This window comes from Felis catus, chromosome A3 (assembly GCF_018350175.1).
Source record: "Felis catus isolate Fca126 chromosome A3, F.catus_Fca126_mat1.0, whole genome shotgun sequence".
Taxonomy (NCBI): domain Eukaryota; kingdom Metazoa; phylum Chordata; class Mammalia; order Carnivora; family Felidae; genus Felis; species Felis catus.
In genome coordinates, this window is record NC_058370.1 from 13855987 (window position 1) to 13876410 (window position 20424).

Genomic DNA, 20424 nt, shown 5'->3' on the forward strand with positions numbered 1-20424 from the left:
TAAACATTTAAAAAAAGTTTTCAAAAAGACAGCAGTCATATTGGATTAGGTCACCCACATGACCCCATTCTCACTTGATTACCTCTGTAAAGATCCTATTTTCAAAATGGCCCCATTCTGAGCTACTGGGGTGTTGAACATACCTTTTTTGAGGGGAACACAGTTCAATCCCTAACAGCAGGGTATGGGACTGAGGGTGCTGCTTTCGGGAGGGCGCGAGGGAAGGCTTCTGAGTGGGTGACATTTGAGCAGAGTCCTGAATGAAGACCGGGGGTGAGTCCTGTGGACATCTGAGGGAAGGGCATTCCAAGGAGAGGGAACAGCCAGTGCAAAGCATCTTAATCAAGCTACCTGTCTCCCAATGCTGTGAGGGTTCAATGGCTTCATCTATGAAAAAAAAATCTGAAAGCTGTTAGCGGGCATAGTTAGCAGGCAGTCATTATTTAATTACTGGTATTCATCCTGCCTTGGTGCCTGCTGAGTGGCTGGGGGTCCAGAGAGAACTAGTCAGGCAGCATCCGGTCTTTGGTGCTGATGGCCCAGCTGGGAGACTGAGAGCCAAGTCAATAAATAGGAGGAGGACGTGATGTGATTGCTGATAACCGCTGTGCTGGGTACAACAGCGTGACGTCGTAGACTGCCGGGTGGGGCTGGCCATCTCCGGATAAGGCCTCTTTGAGAAGCTGAAGGGCCTCTCCAGCAGAGCCTGTTAGGGGAAGTCCACACAGCAATGCCCACTGGTCAGACTGAGACCCGTGACCGGGCTGGCATTGGTTATGGGGGAAGCATCCCAAAGGGGAGAACTTAGCGAAAATGGCTGCCGGTCGCTTCCGGTTAGTTACAAAGAGCCCAGGTCCTGATTCAATGGGTCTCAAACTCTCAACTTTTATACCACCCCTCATGGCCATCTCATCCCTACCACCGATAAAAGAAAACATCAGTGGGAAATAGAAAATAATCCCCTGAGTCAGACTCCCAACGTTCATGTCGGGCTTCAGGTCCAGGTGGGGGCAACTAAGAACAGGCCTAGCAGGTGCCTGTTTCCCTGGTGACTGATTCTCCAAGGGAGGTCATCAGCAAGTCCGTCCTGTGGCTCCATATTCTCATAGGGTTCTCTGGGTTGGATTTAACACATCTCCTCAGATACCCTAGAAAATCCTTTTCTCCTGGGTATTCATTTATTCCTTTTGTCTCAGGGCGATTTGCCGGCAAATGGGAAGGTATGGTAGCTGTTTAATGGCTACCGAATGCAACGGTGTTGCATTGAGTTCTTGAAGTCCATTCTCCCCAGCAAGAAAACAACCAGCGAGGCTGTTTTGACATTCCCTGGTCATGTTTCTTTCCTTTTGAAGCTCCGTTTTGTCATTTTTGCTTCATCTCCGAAAAAACCAGGAAGCTGCTTAAGCGTAACCCCCCCCCCCCCCGCCCTCCATACAGTTGGTGTTGTGGAGACAACACAGGGAGGCAGACCTGGGTTCAAGACCCAGAACATGGAGAGAGAGAGAGAGAGAGAGAGAGAGAGAGAGAGAGAGAGAGAGGAAGGGGGAGACGGAGAGAGCGCACAAGAGCGTTCGCCCTCTTACCGTGTCGTGGAGACTCTGCTGGGTTTGTATTCATTCGTTCCATAAACAGGTATCCAGTGGCCACTAAGAGCCAGGCACCGTGTTGGGCTCCACGGGTCCACCACCAAACCAAAGACAGGTCCCTGTCCTTCTGTAGCTTCTAGCCTACTGCACATTCACGTCTGATACAGATTCAAGAAGAGCTTTAGCCTGAGAATCCTAAAGATGGGGGACTTTGCTTATTGGCCCTCCGCCTGAATTTCTCCTCTGTAAAATGGGTTCATTCATCCTTGCTGCGTAACTGAGAAGGGTTTGTGGTGAGGACCCTAGGAGATGGAGTCCAGAAAAACGGAGAAGAATGGCCATACTCGTTCTTTTGTTTCCCTTTAGTTTCTTTTTTAACGTTTATTATTTATTTTTGAGAGAGAGAGACAGAACATGAGCAGGGGAGGGGCGGAGAGAGAGGAAGACACAGAATCGGAAGCAGGCTCCGGGATCCGAGCTGTCAGCCCAGAGCCCGACGCGGGGCTCGAACCCACGGACCTCGAGATCGTGACCTGAGCCGAAGTCGGATGCTCAACCGACTGAGCCACCCCTTTACTGGGTGTTCTTTCTGGCATCTGCACTAGGTTGCCAGACCTGTAGTGTCTACCCCCTCCCTACATGGCTGATACTGTTAATTCCCTAACCCAGAGGCAGAAACACACTGGAGAGGCTGAGTCTCCCTTCCAAAGCTCAGGGCTCCAAAACAGAAAGTTAACTGAGAGCAGACACTGCTGGGGAGGGTTTGATAGGGCCAGAGCCTTAGGGATGCCAGATTAAACACAGGGCATACTTAGACTAGAAAATTGTTCATTCATTTGAAATTCAAATTTAACTGGGCACCCTGTATTTTTATTTGCTAAGTCTGGCCACTCTGCAGGGCTTCTGATGTCAAGCCGGTGGAGGCCTGGGGCAAACCCGGGACTAGAGGCATCAGGGTAAGTCTGCTCCTGGGGCTGGTGCACGGAACGGGTGGGTAAGAGCAGAGAGAAGGGACAATGCCGGGAAGGCTTAGCAGCCTGGCGGTTTCTGCAGCCGCGTGTCCCAGGGTAGCCCGCCACATCAGCCAGGGGACTTTGACCCCTCAGCAGCTCTGGTTCCAAAGGGACACCTTGTGGTTTAGCCGGAGCTGGGCCTGGGGGCAGCTCCTATGGGCCACACCCAATTTCACTTTACTTGTCAATCACTGTCGCTTCCTTTCGTAACCCGGATACCCCCACCAGGCTGCAGTTTTCTTGCATCCTCATGGAAGTTCAGCTTTCCTAATTTCTTTGACTTGAAAATTAGCGATCTGGGCATCCTTGCAGTTGACTCATCCAGCCATTTCCCCTTCAGCATTCACCAAATTACTTTTGAGCACCTGCTCTATGCCAGAGAGATACGGGATTGGACAAAACAGACAGTAAGTAAGAAATCAATCAGAGGAATAGAAACTCAGTTATTAAACACGTATTAGGTATTAAATGATGATGCCACGAACACCACGAGGGCAACATACAGTAAGGTAGGAGTGTCTGATTCATTTGGGAAGTGGGCCCGTGAAGCCTACCCTGAAACTAATTTTGTACTGGATTTTGAATTGAGTAGGAGTTCCTGATAATAGCAGTGATAGCTGAGCCAAACTCCGCTAAATAATTTCTTTTACTACAGGAACTAATTTAATTATTTGTTTAGAGTTTATTTATTTTGACAGAGAGTGAGAGAGAGAGCAAGGTAAGGGCGGAAGAGAGAGAGAGGTTCCCAAGCAGGCAGCTCTGAGCCCAACGTGGGGCTCAAACTCAGGACCTGAGCCGAACGCTTAACGACTGAGCCACCCGGGTGCCCCATACAGGAACTAATTTAATTCTGAGGACACTCTGGGAGGTGTCATCCACGTTTTATAGGCCCAGAGAGGTTAAGTGACTTGCACAAGGTCACACAGTGAGTGAGTGGCAGGGTCAGGATTTGGACCGCGCCAGCCTGGCTTCAAGAGCCTTCCAAGCAGGCTGGGATCTGGCCGGAAGTCAGAGACCTGAGAGGAAGCTGCAAAAGGGAATCCTGCAGGCCCCCTAAAGCTCAGTTAAGAATTCGAGACTTTCGCCTGAGAACAATGGCAAACCTTTGAAGGGGTTTACAAGTGGGGGTGGGGAGGGGTGTGTGTCCGGGCCCAAATTGAAATTTCAAAAGCTCCCTCGGGCTGCTTCGGGTGGGGGATGGGATCAGACTGGGGCCTGGGGGCTGGTGGGAGGCTGTTCCCTTCCTGCCCAGATAACAGATAATGGTGGCTCTGGAGCTGGCCATCAGCTCTGCAGAATGGAGCTACGCGGCCGGAGTCGGCAGTGGAAGAGGCTACGAAGGTAAATCCCGCAAGGCTCCGGGGTGGGAGCTGGGAGAGGGAGAGGTCAAGGGTGACGCCCAGGTTTGGGGCTTCAGAGCTGCAAAGGAAAATACCTGGGAGGGAGATTGGTGACCTGAGAGCTCCTGGGAGTTGAGTTTTGGTCAAGTCCGCCCCGAGTCTGAGATTTCTTTGTCCTTGGTGTCTTTTTGTTGTTGTTGCTAAATCGGTTCCTGATTGCCTTGGCGTTTCCTGTCTGTTTTGGTCCCCTTTCTCCAAAGTAGTCCTTTCTTGGAATTTTAGAGGCCGAGAGGGCTTGGACTTCGTTTTTCTTATGAACGTCTTGCTTTTTCAGACGGGTCAACTTACCTTAATCTTTTTGTGCTTCAGTTTCACAGAGCTCTTGGCTGAGCTAATTAATACGTAAAATGTGCTCAGAACGATGCCAGACCTGGGACGGCTCCCAAAGTGCCGTGCTGGTGCTGATGATGTTGTCATGACAATGAGGAGGGTGATGGAGGCAGGGGTGGCTGTAGGAGGAGGCCAAAGCCCACAGAAGTCACTCCAGTTACTTAGCAAGCACGTGTTGGGCATCTCTTTGTACCCGGTCTTAAGCAAACTACTTAAAAAGTATGTACAGGACATCAAGCGATTGCATTCACTCAAGTGAGCAAACATTGAGTGATTCCCCAGTGCGAGACCAGCTCTAGATGCTGGGGTCACGACAGCCGATAAGAAAACGACAAGTTTCCTTGAAAAGCGAACACAACACCTAGTTTTTGAATGTGCTGCTAAGTGCTGGGAAGGTAATGAAACCACTGTTGCGACAAGATGTGACCCCAGAGGCCCTCCTGGAGGAGGAGACATTTGGTCCTGGATCCAAAGTGAAGGAGCATGTGCAAAGGTCCATGAGGGGTGGGCTCTATTTGGCAGGAGACAGCCAGCACATTTTGAGGACTCCAAAGTGGGTCAGGGTGGCTGGAGTGCGGTAAACAGTTGAGGGGGAGAATTAGTTGATGTATATTTCTACATATCGCCATGGATGAAATTACCGGTTTCAGTAATGCGACTTTTTAAATTCATGTGCAAATTGTAACTTCATACCGTTCTACCTGATTGTGCAAAACCAAATTAGGGCCATGGTGGATCTGCTGGAGATCTTGTGTAGATCTCGTGTAAGAAGAAAATGCGAGTCCGTGGACAAATACTTACTGAGCAACTGCTACGCTCCAGGCCTGTGCTGGCCCAGGGAATACTGGTGAATGGATACACAAAGTCCCTGCCTTTGTCTACAGATGAAAAATAAGCCGGCAAAGACATAAGGCGCTTCTTTGTTGCGAATGAAGGCGTTCCCGGTGGGAGGGGCACAGGACCTGAGGTGGGAAGTAGCCTGGAAAGTACTGGACGAGCTGAGAAAGGAGGCCGGTGTTGGCCACAACACAGGGAAGGAGGGAGGTCCCTTGAGATGAGCTCAGAGAACAGGGGACCGGCCCACATAGGGCTCTGCCGGCCCGTTTCAGAGACAGGATTTTCTTCTGAAGGGGGGGGGGGGATTGCAAAGGTTTTCTGTAAAGGACCAGATAGTCCATGTTTTGGGCTTTGAGGGCCACGTATGGTCTCTTGTTGGCAGCTATTCGACCCTCCCCTTGTAGCACAATGCAGCCATAGACAGCAAATAAATGAGAGCCTGTGGTTTTGGGCCAGTAAAACTCTACTACGGACACTAAAAAATTCGAATTTCATATAATTTATGCATGCGACAAGTTACTTTTATTTATTTATTTAGTGGCTCCATGCCCACGCGGGGCTTGAACTGACGCCCCTGAGATTGAGAGTCACATGCACTATCTACTGAGCCAGCCTGGCCCCGGTGCCCCAAACTTTTATTAGTTTTTTTCAACATTTTTTTTTTTTAAGATTTCATTTTTAAGTACTCTCTACACCCAATGCGGGGCTCGAACTCACAACCCCGAGATCAAGAGTCGCATGCCTCACCCACTAAGCTGGCCAGGTACCCCTTTTTCCAACTACTTTTACTATTTTTATTTTTTTTAATTTTTTAATGTTTTTGAGAGAGAGAGAGAGAGACAGAGTGTGAGTGGGGGAGGGGCAGAGAGGGAGGGAGACAGATTCCGAAGCAGGCTCCAGGCACAGAGCCTGATGCGGGGCTCAAACTCATGAACCGTGAGATCCTGACCTGAGCCAAAGTTGGATGCTTAAAAAACTGAGCAACCCAGGCACCGCCTCCCCCCCCCCAACTATTTTTAAATGTGAAAAAAAACAACATTCTTAGCTCCAGGGCTAGAGGAAAACAGGTGGTGGGCAGGTGATTTGGCCGGAGGGCCACAGTTTATAGACTCCTGTTCTAAAGTCTCGGGAAGCCATCTGAGGGTTTTGAGCAGGTGAATGAAAAGCTGTGATTCAAAATGGGAAGGTATAGGAGCACCAGGCTGGGTCAGTCCGTAGAGCATACGACTCTTGATCTCGGGGTCGTGAGTTCAAGCCCCGTGTTGGGGATAGAGTTTACTTAAAAAAAAGAAAAGAAAAGAAAATAGGAAGGTATGAAGGCATGATGCCAGAAAGTGGATCTAACCATGTGGAATGAATGAATGGATCCGTTGTTTCCTTAGTCATTCATCAAGCACGGAGTTATCTTAATAGTCATGGTGTTGCTGAAGGGGCCCCATGATCTGTAAGACACCGTTCTACACTCCTGGAGTTTATAACATAACAAGGGAGACTTAAGAGCGAGATACAGGGGTGCCTGGATGGTTCAGTCAGTTAGGCGTCTGACCTCGGCTCAGGTCATGATCTCCCGGTTTGTGAGTTCGAGCCCTGTGTCGGGCTCTGTGCTGGCAGCTCGGAGCCTGGAGCTTGCTTCTGGATTCTGTGTCTCCCTCTCTCTCTGCCCGTCCCCACTCTCAAAAATAAACACAAAAATAAATAAATAAATAAAGAGCGAGATACGAATACCTATAAGCTTCAAGGTCAAAAGAGAGACCCCAAAAAGCAAAAGTTGCATTGAGAAACAGCCAGGTGGCAGACAGGTGGCCGGAGTGGAGGGAGCAGGGGGGAAGGAAATGGGTAGGAGTTGAGGGGAAGGCCCTGTGGGGGATTTGGGATTTTATCCTAAGTGAGACTCTCTCTTTTGGACTTGCCTCTTCTAGACACGTCGTAGACATGAAATCAAACAATATGTGGCTTTCGTTGACTGGCTTCCTTGACAGAGAGCACACTGATTTCAAGGTTCGTTCATGCTGTTCTGTGTAGCTGCACTTTATTCCGTTCTGAATAATAGCAACATTCCCTTGTGTGCGGTGTTTCTCCATTTGTCCATCCATGGTTGCCACCTTTTGGCTCTATCATGAATAGTGCTGCCCATAGAGGGCTTTGGGAAGGCAGGTGATGTCTTGTTAATCTGGTCCCTCCCGCAGCAGACCGGTTGGAACAGGATTCAAAGCCTTGACTGCACAGTGGGATTCCCTGGGAGGTAAAACACACACTCCCGGAGAATTAGAGCAGAATTCCCAGGCAAGTCTATGGTGAGTGGTTGAGAACCACTGGGGAGAGACAGTAGCAGTCCTATGAGCAGGGCGGTGGCACCCATCAGAGGGATTAGGTGACCAGCAGAAGAGCCGCGTGTGGAATGCACTCAAGGCCGAGTGCCCAGGCTGCCCCGTGGTTGGGATGAGGGCTGTTTGGGGTGGTTGATTCTGCGGACCAGCCCGAGGAGCCCTACGGAGGGGCTAGTTTGAGGGAGTCAAGAAGTTGGGTTTGCTTTGCTCAGTAAGAGGTCCCAGCAGCCCCCACGCTAAGTCCCATGGGCAGGGCGTGGTGTGTGTGGGGGGGTATGTGCTCTGGTGGAGTAGGAGGTAAGGAGCCAGGAAGGCTCCCAGGTGAGAAAGAAGGAAGGACACTGGGATTTGAAGGGTGGGTGTTATTCCAACAAGAGATACCGGGAGAAGGAACCAAGGTGGGGCCTACTTGGGGCATGCTTGCCAGATTCACTGAACAATAGAGGGAGGGAGGTGAGGGGGGAAGTCAAGTGTGGAATCAGATAAAGGGGTCCCGATAGGCGAAGTCTGGGTTGCATTGATGAGTGGAGAATTGCTGAAGGTTTTTTGAAAACATCAGGAAAAGTGATCGTAGCCAACATGTGCTTTGAAATGCTTTGTTTGGCAGGTGTATGGGAAGGTAAAAGAACATTCTGGAATATTTTCAGTCCGAGTAATGGAAGCGTTGCACACAGAATAGTGACCATGGCCTTGCCTTTACCTCCATGCTCAACTCCTTTGCACCTCCTTTCACAGCGGCCACACTTGGCCTCTTTTTGTTCCTCAGAAACACCAAGTTACCAAGCTCAGGCTTGCCTCGGGGCCTTTGTACATGCTATTACCTCCACCAGGAAGGCTCTTATCTCCTTCATTCAACTCAAATGTCACAGCCTCACTGGAGCCCTTTCTACCTGTCTCAAGCAGACACCCCCATCCTGTCACTTCTCTATACCCTCACCCTGCTTTCCTTCATAACATAGCATTGGCCTCTAGCGTGGGGGCTGCTGGGACCTCTTACTGAGCAGAGCAAACCCAACTTCTTGACTCCCTCAAACTAGCCCCTCCGCAGGGCTCCTTGGCCTGGTCCGCAGAATCAACCACCCCAAACAGCCCTCATCCCAACCACGGGGCAGCCTGGGCACTCGGCCCTGAGTGCATTCCACACGCGGCTCTTCTGCTGGTCACCTAAGGCTATTTTTAATCTCATTCATGTATTTATTTAATTGTTCATTACCTCCCTTGTTCAGTCCTTGAACACAGGAGCAAGAGAGAGACAATCTGGTGCTTAGGGGTAGAGGAAGTGCTCCAACCTATTTGTAGCTTGCCTGAATCAACAATAAGAAAATGCTTGCCCAGGAGTTAGATAGAAGGTCTGGGGTTCAGGGGAGAATCTGCTGTAGTAGATAATGGTTTCAAGGAAAGAAAAATCATCAAACATTCTCGAGCACGTACTCTGTGCCTGTGTTAAATCATCCTCACAATGTCTGATGCAAGGACTATAATCCCGTTTCTCAGACTTGGAAACTGAGGCACAAAAAGGCGAACTAACTTGCTCAAGTTCCTTAGAGAGGAAGCTTGGAATGGACCCCTTCCCCCACCCTGCCCCCAGATAAAGAGCCTGAGGGCCAGGAGGGAACAGAGTCTGGAGGGAGAGGAGCTCCAGCAGTCAGAGCAGCAGTCGCTGGGCAGGGAAGTGTTTTGGAAACTCTGAGGTGTTCAGCATCAGATGTTAGCATGAGGTCAACGAACAAACAGTGGACCCAAGACTAAGTTGGAGTTCGTTCTTGGAAGTGAATGAGGACTTGTTTTTCTTTTAAAAGAAATTACGATTTAAAATAATTCATTTTAACCAGCTACATACAAATATAAAATGAACCTGTTTTATGTATTTTACGTAACTCATCATTAATGAGGACACACGGACGATGATTGGACCACTGATTCAAAGACGGAGTCAGAGCAGGGCTCATACAAGGCATGCTGACACGCATTTATGAATAGATGCGAAAACTAGCAAAACTCCCCCAGATCCACCAGGCAGTAATCCATCGCATTCCAGGGACTTAATTTGCATGTCTATGGACAAGAGTGTCTTGCATTACTATTGGTTTTCTACCAGTGGCTGAGCTGTGAAAAGCTCAGAAACAGAAGTGCAGGTAACCCAACGCACCAGAGCAGGCTACCCATTAATCTTTTTTTTTTTTTTTGCCTATTTCATACCCTTCCACAATTTTCCTAATACTCTATTACATTTACTGATTTATTTTGGAAGAAGTAGTACATTCGCGTGGTTGAAATTCAAAAGAGACAGCAGTAAAAAAATCTCCTTCCCGTTCCTGCCACCCAGGACCCTTTGGATGCAAAGTGTTAGCAATTTTTTAAGTATGCTTCCAAGAAATTCAGTGCATAAGAAGCAAACATGTGTATATATGTAATTTCTACACCCCACGTGGGGCTCAGACTCCCAGCCCCGAGATCAAGAGTCGCATGCTTTCCCAACTGAGCCAGCTCCCCAATAAGCAAACCTGTTAAGAAAAAGACACAGAGGTTTGCCTACTTTTTAAAAAAATTTTTTTTTCAATGTTTATTTATTTTTGGGACAGAGAGAGACAGAGCATGAACGGGGGAGGGGCAGAGAGAGAGGGAGACACAGAATCGGAAACAGGCTCCAGGCTCCGAGCCGTCAGCCCAGAGCCTGACGCGGGGCTCGAACTCACGGACCGCGAGATCGTGACCTGGCTGAAGTCGGACGCTTAACCGACTGCGCCACCCAGGCGCCCCATCCTATTTTTTTTTTAAATGACATATTTCACATACTGTTCTTGTTTTGTTTTGTTTTTCAACTCAAGAATGGGTCTTAGAGAGTGTTCCGTATCGGTACGTAAGAGCTCCCAGATTCTTGGGCCACAGCTGTAGAATCTTCTGTCTGTATGTCAGTCCCTTATTGATGGCACGGCAATTTCTGGGTAATTAATTGGAAGGCGTTGAGGAAAAAGTGAGGAGAAGGCAGAAGGAGATGGAAAGAGAAGGAGGCTATGAATACTTCCTCAGCTTCCTCATCTGGGAAATGGGTTGGTGACTCTAAGGTGCCCATTGTACACAGGTTTGTGAGGGTGATTGGTTGGTTTATGCAAATTGCTTAGAACAGTACCTGACAATGCTTAGAACGTGCCAGCTACCAGGATGTATCCTTGTGCTTCTTTGGGACGTTCGATGTTGAGAAAAGGAAGAGAAATGACTTGGAGGCATTCAGAAATTACCTTTTTAAGAGTGAGCAGAGGGAAATCCTAATTGCAACCGCATGAGTGCTCACTGTGTGTGTGGCTACCCGCGCTTGACAACACGGAGTCAGTGAATTTCCAGGTGGGTATTATTATCAGTATTATTATGGCTCCCGTTGCACAGATGAGGAAATCAAGTCCCAAAGAATTTCATACCTCAAGCAAGGCTGCCCAGCCTAGCTGCCCAGGCCAGTGGGACAGCTGGATTCACACCCAGACGTCAGACAGTCTGAGGCCAGCTGCCACGTACTCAATCACTGCACAGTTCTGCCTCTTGATGTGGAAAGAAAGAGAAAAGGTTAAAGTGTAAAAAGAGGGCTGATGGGGAGGCATCCGGGAGGGAGCAGAGAGGGGATACGTAGAAGAGAAGGCGGGAAGGCTGATACCCTGAGGAGGGAAAAGGGCTTGTGTTAGGTGGTTTGGGGACCAGGAAGGTGGGCTGGGGGGAGGGGCTGTGGGAGATCAAGGGGAAAGGCCCCGAGGCTAAGGTTAGGCAGGACAAGGAGTCAGGGATCCAGAGCAGGGCACTGATCCAGTGGGCCATTTTTAGCACTTGGGCTCTTACTCTGAATGAGGTAGGATCTGTTGATGGTTTTTGAGCAGAGGAGGGCCGAGGTCTGACTTCTTTTCAAAGGCCTGCAGCCTCTTTGTGTGTGTGTGTGTGTGTGTGTGTGTGTGTACAAATCCCCAGTTTCTTCCCACACATCCTTCTCCCCACAAGCATGTGCCAAGGGCAGATACAGTGGGCTCGGATAGGAGACTAGCGCACCTGTCCTGGTGGGAAATGGTGTTTAATTAATTGAGCTCTGACACACAGCGTTAGACTGAGGGCACCGTGGTGAAGAATTCGGACAAGCCTCTGCCTTGGTGAAGCTCTCAGTTTGGGGCAGGCTTTCTCAGCCTCAAGGCACTAGGGATACTTGGGGCTGGCTAGTTTTCGGTTGTGTGTGTGTGTGTGGGGGGGGCTGCCCTGTGTTTGGCAGCATTCCTAGTCTGTACCTTCTGGATCTCAGTAGCACCCACCCTTCCTCCAGATCGGACAACCTAAAATGTCTCCCGACATCGCCACGGGTCTAGTGGGAGAAAGAAACAAACAGCCAATAAGTATGCGCTCTTCTTTCCGTAACGGTAATTACTAGGAAGTAAAAAGAGCAGGTGAGGGCAGGTCCTGAATCTTCCTTCTGATTTGCATTTTCTTCCCGCATCCTTTAAGCCTCCACACTCCACACTCCACACTTTAAGCTACCCACACTGAGGCTATCTGCCTGATGGTCATGAACCATTCCCCCCCACCCCCCGCACCGCGCCCCAGCCCTTTCCACCTGCCCTTCCCACCCCCGTCCATTTTTTTTAATCCTGCCAGTCTCTCCTAGAAAGAAGTAAAAAAAAAAAAAAAAAAAAAAAGACCTTCCAGAGGGCACCTTTTCTCCAAGGTAGGGACAAATCCTAATTACCTCTTTGTGGCTGTAACATGACTCCTTCAGCTCCGTGATCTGAAGGTGAGCCCTTCTGTCACCCTGCCCGAAGTTGGCCTCGGTTCCGATTGGCCGAAAAGGAACAAAACAAAAGATATTTAAAACACTTCCCTGCCTCAATCCCGCCCGCCTCCCCTAACGGATGGGGCGGCCTGCTGCTAGTTTAAGGCAGATAACTCCCAAGTACGCTTACTTGCCTAGTCCGCGAAGAGGCTATCTGGGGATGCAGCTGGCCGAGGCTGCTGTTGGCCTGGCTGCTGGCCAGCGGGAGCGGAGAGCCATTTCCATGAGGCCAGGCCTCGGCAGCGAGGTGCCGGGGGAAGGGAGCGGGGTCAGCCCTTCCTCTCCTTTGAGGCCAGCTTTATCACCGACACACTCTGCCTGGCTTCTGTGAGCCGGATTCTGTTCTCTGAGTCTCTCCATCCCCTGGGAATAGTAAGAGAGACACGTTTTAGTCTATTTTTATTAGTTCATTGCTTATTCATATCACCTCGGAACCTGCTTGTTTAGGCCTGTCCTGGCTTTTCCATCCAGCTCCACGGTGGTTGGGTGCTTGGATTTTTTTCTTCCTTTGCATTCAAGCCAAGGTTTCCCTACCTCAGCACTGTGGACGTTGTGGATAGCATAGATCCTTGTTGGGGGATGGTTAGCAACGTCCCTGTTCTCCCTTCTGCCCACTAGATGCCACTAGGACCTCTCCCCCCAAATGTGACAACCCAGAAGTCTCCAGACATTGCCATATATCCCCTGGCGGGGGGAGGGGGGAGGGGAGAGCAAAACCACCCCTCACTGAGAACCACTGATTTCAAGGAATATAAAAACCTGATTTTATTTTTTTTATTTTGTTAAAAAAATTTTTTTTTAATGTTTATTTAATATTTTTGAGACAGAGACCGAGCATGAACAGGGGAGGGTCAGAGAGAGGGAGACACAGAATCTGAAACAGGCTCCAGGCTCTGAGCTGTCAGCACAGAGCCCGACGCAGGGCTCGAACTCACAGACCGTGAGATCATGACCTGAGCCGAAGTCGGGTGCTCAACCGACTGAGCCACCCAGGCGCCCCTAAAAAAAAATTTTTTTTTTAATGTTTATTTATTCTTGAGAGAGAGAGACATTCTCACTCCGTCAGCCGGGGAGGGGCAGAACGAGAGAGGGAGACACAGAATCTGAAACAGGCTCCAGGCTCTGAGCTGTCAGCACAGAGCCCGACGCGGGGCTCGAACTCACGGACCGCGAGATCATGACCTGAGCCGAAGTCGGCCGCTTAACCGACTGAGCCGCCCAGGCGCCCCTAAAAACCTGATTTTAGAGATGGCAGAGAGTTCCCCTTAACATCTTGGTGGAGGTTTGTACGAGAGAGGAGCTTTCTCTGGGCCTTAAATGAGTCTGAGCTGAAGGTATCCCACCTCTGTCCTTCAGTACTTAAAACTTCTTCTCAGTGGAGTCGGTCTCCTACAAGAAAACACCGACCAGCCAGTTGCTCTTGGTAGATTTTAGCCTTGTTTCTGCTCTGCTTGGTTCGCTTTCTCTTTTGTTCCTTTCTTTGGAGGCAGGTGAAGGTACAGAACTTAGGGATGTGGAGTCCTAACTGGGTTGGAAGTCTGGTTTCTGGCACTTGCCAGCTGTGTGACCTTGTGCAGCTCACTTCGCCTCTCTGGGCTCGGTTCCGGATCTCTAACAATGCTCCCTGCCTCACGGAGTCAGTCAGTGCAAAGCGCCGATTTAGCACCGTGGCAGGCCCAGGGTGAACAGCCCTCGCTCGCTGTTGGGGCTACTCTGTGCAGGGGGTGTCTGAGAAGGGCCACTGAATGATCTCTAGATGGAGGCTGGCAACATTCGGTTTCTTTTATTTCCTGTGTATCGGCCACATTCCATCGAGTCCAGGATTGGCCCTTAGTAGGCCTGCCCGGGGCTTCCTTTTCAATCCCTGTCCCTCCCAGGATTCCATCTGCCACCATACCTTTGTCTCTGTCCCCAGCCAAATCGCTGTCTTTCTGATAACCTCAGACCTACCAACAGCATTCCTCAAACGGAGCAGAGCTGGCAGAAAAAGCCAGCAGCTTCCTGCTCTTTGCCCCAGAAAACATTTCAAGTGATCAAGTGATCGGGAGGGGGGGGGCGGTGGTGGGGAGGCGGGGAGGAAGCCACAGCTGCTTATGCAACAAGCTTTAATCCTGGGTTAAAATCCACCACGCGCACCAGTGGCATATTTCATTTCCTCATCGGGTCGTGAAGCTAGTGGCACACGAGATCCACCACAGACATGCCCGTCCCCCCCAAAGCAGCACCTGCGGAGGCAGACGGCGTTCCCTACAGGATGGTGGCAGAGGGCCGCTGCCCACGCGGCCCGGAGGGACAGCACAGTCTGATTAGCCCCGGCCTACACCTCTTGTCCCCCACTTGGTCTCCCTGTACACGTGGGGAGGGGGCCCCTCCCTTGCAGCGAGGCCCAGGCTTGCTGTCCTGAGTGCTGGACCCTCGTCGGGGTGTCCCTCCCTGCATCTTGGCCTCTTCGGCCTCATACACAACAGCAACAAAATCCCCTCCCTTTTCACGGAGCCTGGGCCCTGACCCTGCAGTACAGTGTGTTTGGATTCCTGGCTTGTTCCTGTGTGTCTATCGAAGATTCCCAGCCAGGAGGAATTGATGTGCACAAGGTGGGCATCTGTTGTCCATGTGGGGGGGCGGGGGGCAGGGAGAGCAGGCGATCGGCGCTATGTTTTCTTTGTGGGGACGGACGGTGTGGGACAGGAAAGCCCACCGAGTCCTAATTTTAGGAGGAGACGGGAGACTTTACTGGGCCCTGGTTTTACTTCCTGGCATAGGGCTGCATCACCTCTGGAAGCTTTCTCCAGCCTCTAAAGGATGGTGTTTGTTTAGCTTCTGTTGTTCTAGCTTGGTGTTTAAAAAAAAAAAAAAAATCTTGTTAATGAAGCACCTTGTCTTTGAGGGAAAGAAAAAAAAAACCTGCAACCAAGCAAGCATGGACATTTTCAGATCGTTTTGCATTTGTCTTTTCTTTCTCGGGGTACAGACCAACTACAAAGGCAGCCTTCGGGAGGAAACAGGCAAAAGACCTCCTAATACTATTGAAATGGATGGAATTATAAGTAGCTCCGAAAAACTAGTTAATATTTTACTGGGGAACAGTGCCAGAGATGGGGGTGGGGGACTGCCAAGAGTAGGGCTGTGTGTGAAATAGCTGTTCCATCTGCCTTAGGGGACGAAAAGAAGCCGTTCTCTGTGGAAATAAATTTAAGCAAGAATCCTTATAAAGCTCATGGGATTTGTCTGCCCACCGAGGGCCCAGTTCCCCAAGAACATACATACAGGAATGATTGTGGCAGGAAGGGCTAAGCGGTGGGTGTAGGCCTGGCTCATAATGGGGGTTCTTGTTCCCTCGCTGGGCTTGACATCTTTCTTTCTCCCTCTGGATTTAAATGGCTTCTCAGACCGAGAGGCACTGCCTGTGCCCTGGATTCAGAAGGTACACGCCTCCTTGGGAAGCAAAGGCGAGAGACAGCGGCTCACCCTCTCTCTCTCTCTCTCTCTCTCCCTCTCTCTCTCTTTCTGCATCTGCCGGGAGAGCCGCAGCTGGTATTTTTCCACAGGCCTTTTCTGCGATCTCAGGGCCTAGTTTTTCCCAGCCAGGCCCAGAGTCCGAGAGAGGGTTAATAGGCAGGAAGCTGAAGGCATTGCAGACTAATACGGAAGTCAGATTTTTGTTTAACTGACAGGTTTAGCAGGCCTCAGTGGTGGGGGAGGGGGCCGGGAGGGGAAGGGAAGTTTGTAGGTCTAGGCATGTGGCCTGCTAGGAGCGCATTTGGCTTTTCTTAGGGTAAGGACGGACAGGGGGGCCCGTTGGCATCCTGGCAGGGAGGCAGGAGCCCATTTTGGTTTTCCTTTGAGTCCTGGCCGAGGGGGGCGAGAAGTTAGATTCTCGGCCCGGGAATGGCCGGCTCTCTGGCCTGCTTTTCCAGGAGGCGTTTTGACAATGACTATGCAAACCTGACCATTCTGTTCCCCTCCTCTGCTCAGCAGCCCCGATCCCCTGTCCCCCCCCCAGGAGCCAGGGCTGCCCTTCAGCGATTTCTTGGGGGTGGGGTGGGGGGCTCGCCTGTCCTCTTTCCCCCTCAGCTCCTCAGAGGCCTTCCTCCAACCCCTCTTGCTTGCGTGCCCCCTTGGCTGCTTTCCTGGGGCTCCCCACTCCTCGGCTTTGCTTCCCACCCCCCATCCCCCGCGGGGCGGGGGGAGGAAAACCATCCTGCTGGACTGTTCTAGAAAAGGGCCAGGCTCCCTCCCAGCCGAGAGCCGCTTCTGTGGGGGCAGGTGAGGGTGAGCCCTTGCAGCTCACCCCAAAAACTCCCTTCCCCGTGGCATCCGGGCCTCAGGCTTTGCTGGAGCAGGTCAGGCTGGCTGCACTGGTTTGCCCGTGCCGGGAAACCCAGCCAGGGTGTGGGAGAAGTGCGTCTGGGGGCCCCTTTCCCAAGTTTTTCTTGCTGCAAAAGGCCTAGCTTAGCCTGTCTTTTTCTATGCACAGGATGGCTCTTGGCTCACCAGAGCCTCACAAAGATAATCGCTCAGGAAGTGTTTCAGCCAATCCCGGGCGGCCTTACACTCCGATTTGCCGGGGCAGCCAATCGGGGATGAGCTTTTATTAGGCGGCCAGATCATCAAGCCGAAGTGCCAAACCCTTTTTCTGTGAGAACTAGGAGCCTGTCCTCCATGTTTTATAAGTATTGACATTACACAGTGTTAACAATGCATCCACAGAGGTAAGCTGGACTTTTTAACCATCTTTTCTCCCCCTCCCTCTGAGACATCCGAATTGTGGGCGAGCAGTGTGATTTCTCTGTGGCTGGCCGTGCCACACTCACCCCCACAGCACTTAGGTTAACTTGGAACTGTTTAGAGAGAATTTTTTTGCTTTCTTGGGTCACATGGCTAAGTAGCCATTAAACTGGCAAAGGCCTGGCACACCTTTTCTTCCACCAGGACATGGTGTTTCTGGAATAGTTTGAAGCTAGATCCTGGAATGCCAAAAAAGAAGCTTTTTTTTTTTTTTTCTTCCCTTTTTTTTTTTTTCTTTTCCTCCTCTCCTTCTCTCTCTCTCTCTCTCCCTCTCTCTGAGCAGTCCCCCCCCCCCCCTGCACTATTGTCTTCTCTTGTGTCACATGCCTGCTGGGGGAAGGAGAGCTCATGGCAGACAGCACAGCAGGCAAGTTTACCTCTCCAAAGAGGTTCTGGGAAGGCTCGAGTAAGTTCTGACAAGAGAGGACGTGTGTTTTAAAAAGAACCAAGCCCTGAGCAGAGCAGTGCTAAGGAGAGCTAGCTCCTGGGGCCTAGGTGGGTGGGAGTGAGTCTCTACATGGTCTTTTCTCTCCCTACAGGGTTTCCTCACTTGAAACTACATTGTTCAGCCTTTTTTCCTGACTTCTGTTGATACAGAGTGTTCTTCTGCAAGCCAGCCTACAGCCAGCAAATGTTTCTGAAAGTGTTTTCTAGGCTTTGGAGGAAGTTTTTGGAGTAGGGATGGGGATGGGGGGGGGGGGGGATGTGTGTAGAGGGGGAGGGAGGTTGGACAACATCCTGCAATAAATCTGTGAGGACTCGTTTCGAATCCCTTAGCTTTCTACTTTGCATGATTTTCAATGAACTCATGTATCTTTTATCCTTGTTTTCATTTTCCTCTCCCTCTCTTACATTGTATCATCCTCTGTCCTCCTCTGTGATGGAGTGCAGAGGAAATAAAATCATGTCTGTGGCTCATGACAGCATTCCATATTCAGTTGTTGGGTTGTGTTGTTGTTGTGTGTGCGTGTGTTTAATAATCCCATGTAACTGTTTAAAAAAAAAAAATTTCCTTTTTGATCAAGTCCCAAATCTGCCAGCCTGTTCTCTCTTCTTAACTGTGGAAAAATGAGACGGTTGCTTGAACATTTGTTGGGTAAGTAAAGCAAATCCATTTCCTCTGTGACCATGTATAAAGAGTTTGGCGGACGTTTGGGGTCTGTTTGTGACAGAGGGTCTTGCCTACAGCAGTTGGGGGGCTTTTCATTAGCAGGAACCAAAGAAGGGCTTTTTAATGGTGTCTTGATTTTAGGTGACTGTTTGAATTCCACTGTTTTTCCTGATAACCTGCTGCTAGGATTGGAGATCACACTTCCTGTTTACCCTCAGACAGGGGAGAAATGTTCAGTTCATTGTGACTTGGGAGGAGACCTTTAATTGGGATTGTTTGGATATTAGCTAGGACTCTGGGTAGGTGATCTGCTTGTGAAATGTAACAAAAAGTGCTTCTTCTTAGAGGCACAGAGCCCTAAACCTTGGTGAGGCAGCAGCCTGGGGTGGGGGTGGGGATGGGGGTGGGGGTGGCAGTATTAATGTTTTGGGAGACTTACTTGTAGTGTAAAATCCCACCCACCACCAAACTTGGTTTGGTTCAGGACTGCTCACACTGCACAACAGATTTGGCCTTTTCCCCAGCCTGACCCCACACATCTGTATGCTTGCTCGCTTTTACTTAGGATTTGTTTCTCACTTCTTACACTTCCCCTGATCTCTTAATGCTGCAGCTGGAACTTAAGAGTGAAAAAAGTGGACTGTTTAGCGTTAGCTTCAGAATTTACCCCGAAGTTCAGCACACAGATTTCCCAGCCTGAAGACCAGTCTAGCAATGACTGTAAATGCTGGAAATATATTCAATTGTTGTGTGACACCCAACTTTATGGAGTCCGTGATCTTTTTTTTTTTTCCCTTTCAGTTCAGCGTCCAGCCACCCGCCCACCTTGTAGCATCAGTTGGAAAAGGGCTCATTTAATAACGAGAAATGTACCAATTTCTAAGTTAAGGAAAGGCTGTGTAAGGCCAGCTTTTTAGAGTTAAGACGTGCAGGCAGTTAATGATGTTATGCACATAAAACTGAATAGTGCTACCACCCCGCACAAATAAGTCCAGACACTTAGCTATTTTCTTTGTTCTTATCTTCTGGCTGTAATGGAAATTACATATTGAGGTTCTTGTGGCCTCCCTAGAAGTAATATCTAATCACAAGACTCCTGGTTTGGTGCCTTCGACGTTTGCATAATGGTGTGTTTGTTGGACTGGAAGAAAACCTAAGGGCAAGGCATTCATCCTCTAAAAGCTCCAAGGTCTGTTTTCAAATGTGCAGCCCCAGCAGGTTCCCGGCCCTGGACCAGGCTGGCCACTTTCCTCTGGTGCTGTGGCCACCACCAAGCATGAGTCTGTAAAAAGTTAATTGTTTCCAAAGTAGCTTATTTTCCAGGTTCACTAAGGGGGAAAGAAAGAAATGTCTGCATTGCAGCAGGACTAGGTAGGGACAGCAGTGCTGGCTTACAGAGCAGCCCAATGGGGCTCCTCTCTGCAGCTTTGAACCAATAGACTTGGAGGGAAGGTTACAGATTGACAATTGGAGTGGCCAGACTGAGACCGGGCCTTCTGGAAGTTTCTACCATCTTTGTTCCTTTTAGGAGAAGCTGATCCGCCAAGCTGAAGAGTCTCCTACATTCCATTCCTGGGGCATTCCCTCCCCCTCCCTTGTTCTTTTTCACATCAAGGTAGAGTGATCTTTCTGCCACGGTTATAAATTTCAGAGGGAGGTGCGGAACTTGGGTTGTTTTCCTTTTTCCTTCTGCCTCCTCAGTCCCCAAAGAGGACGCACAGCTGCGAGGAACAAACACGGACACACTGGAGCTGATTCTTCTCTCTCTCTCTCTCTCTCTCTCTCTCTCTCTCTCTCCCTTTTTTTTTTCCTTCAAGACCCTCCAGGATGGATTCACTTTCTGCTTTGGGAAATTAAGTGGCATTCACGTGGGGGAGGGGGAGCGAGTGCTTTTATTAGCTCCAGAAAATGGTCAGTGTTCCGTCTGTAACTAGGAATTAATTATATATAATCACTCAGTAAACTTTCTACAGAGTTTTTCTAATGGCTGCACAAGAACATAGTTAGCCTGTTGGAGCGGAGTCCGGTTACTTTTATAATTAACAGCCCAAAGATTTGAGTCAGAAAGAAAGAAACAATGGGGCCTCTTGGATTATAAATTAGGGATGAAAACAATGGCTTTTTCTTTCTTTCCTTCTTTCTTTCTTGTAACCCCTTTTCTTTTAAACAAAACATTCCCCCCTTTTCTTTCCCTGGGAGAACAGTGGGGAAACTTCTTCAGGTCTTAAGTGGGG

The 20424-nt window shown here is 49.8% G+C and overlaps 1 protein-coding gene and 1 long non-coding RNA gene across 2 annotated transcripts in view; one reads left to right on the forward strand and one right to left on the reverse strand.

Annotated features, from left to right (window-relative positions):
• Nucleotides 1-10586: 10586 nt before the first annotated feature.
• On the reverse strand, nt 10587-14307 carry LOC109497966. The gene is made up of 3 exons (XR_002154453.3): nt 14189-14307; nt 12208-12654; nt 10587-11826 (listed from the first exon to the last, which is right to left on the reverse strand). It is a non-coding gene; the product is annotated as an uncharacterized LOC109497966 (long non-coding RNA).
• A 2557-nt stretch (nt 14308-16864) lies between these two features.
• The window catches only part of ZMYND8 (zinc finger MYND-type containing 8), a 125509-nt gene continuing 121949 nt past the window's right edge, over nt 16865-20424 (forward strand). Inside the window, 1 exon segment of the mRNA XM_011280734.4 lies at nt 16865-17003. Within this exon segment, the coding sequence (XP_011279036.2) occupies nt 16990-17003 (14 nt within the window). The 5' untranslated portion in view covers nt 16865-16989.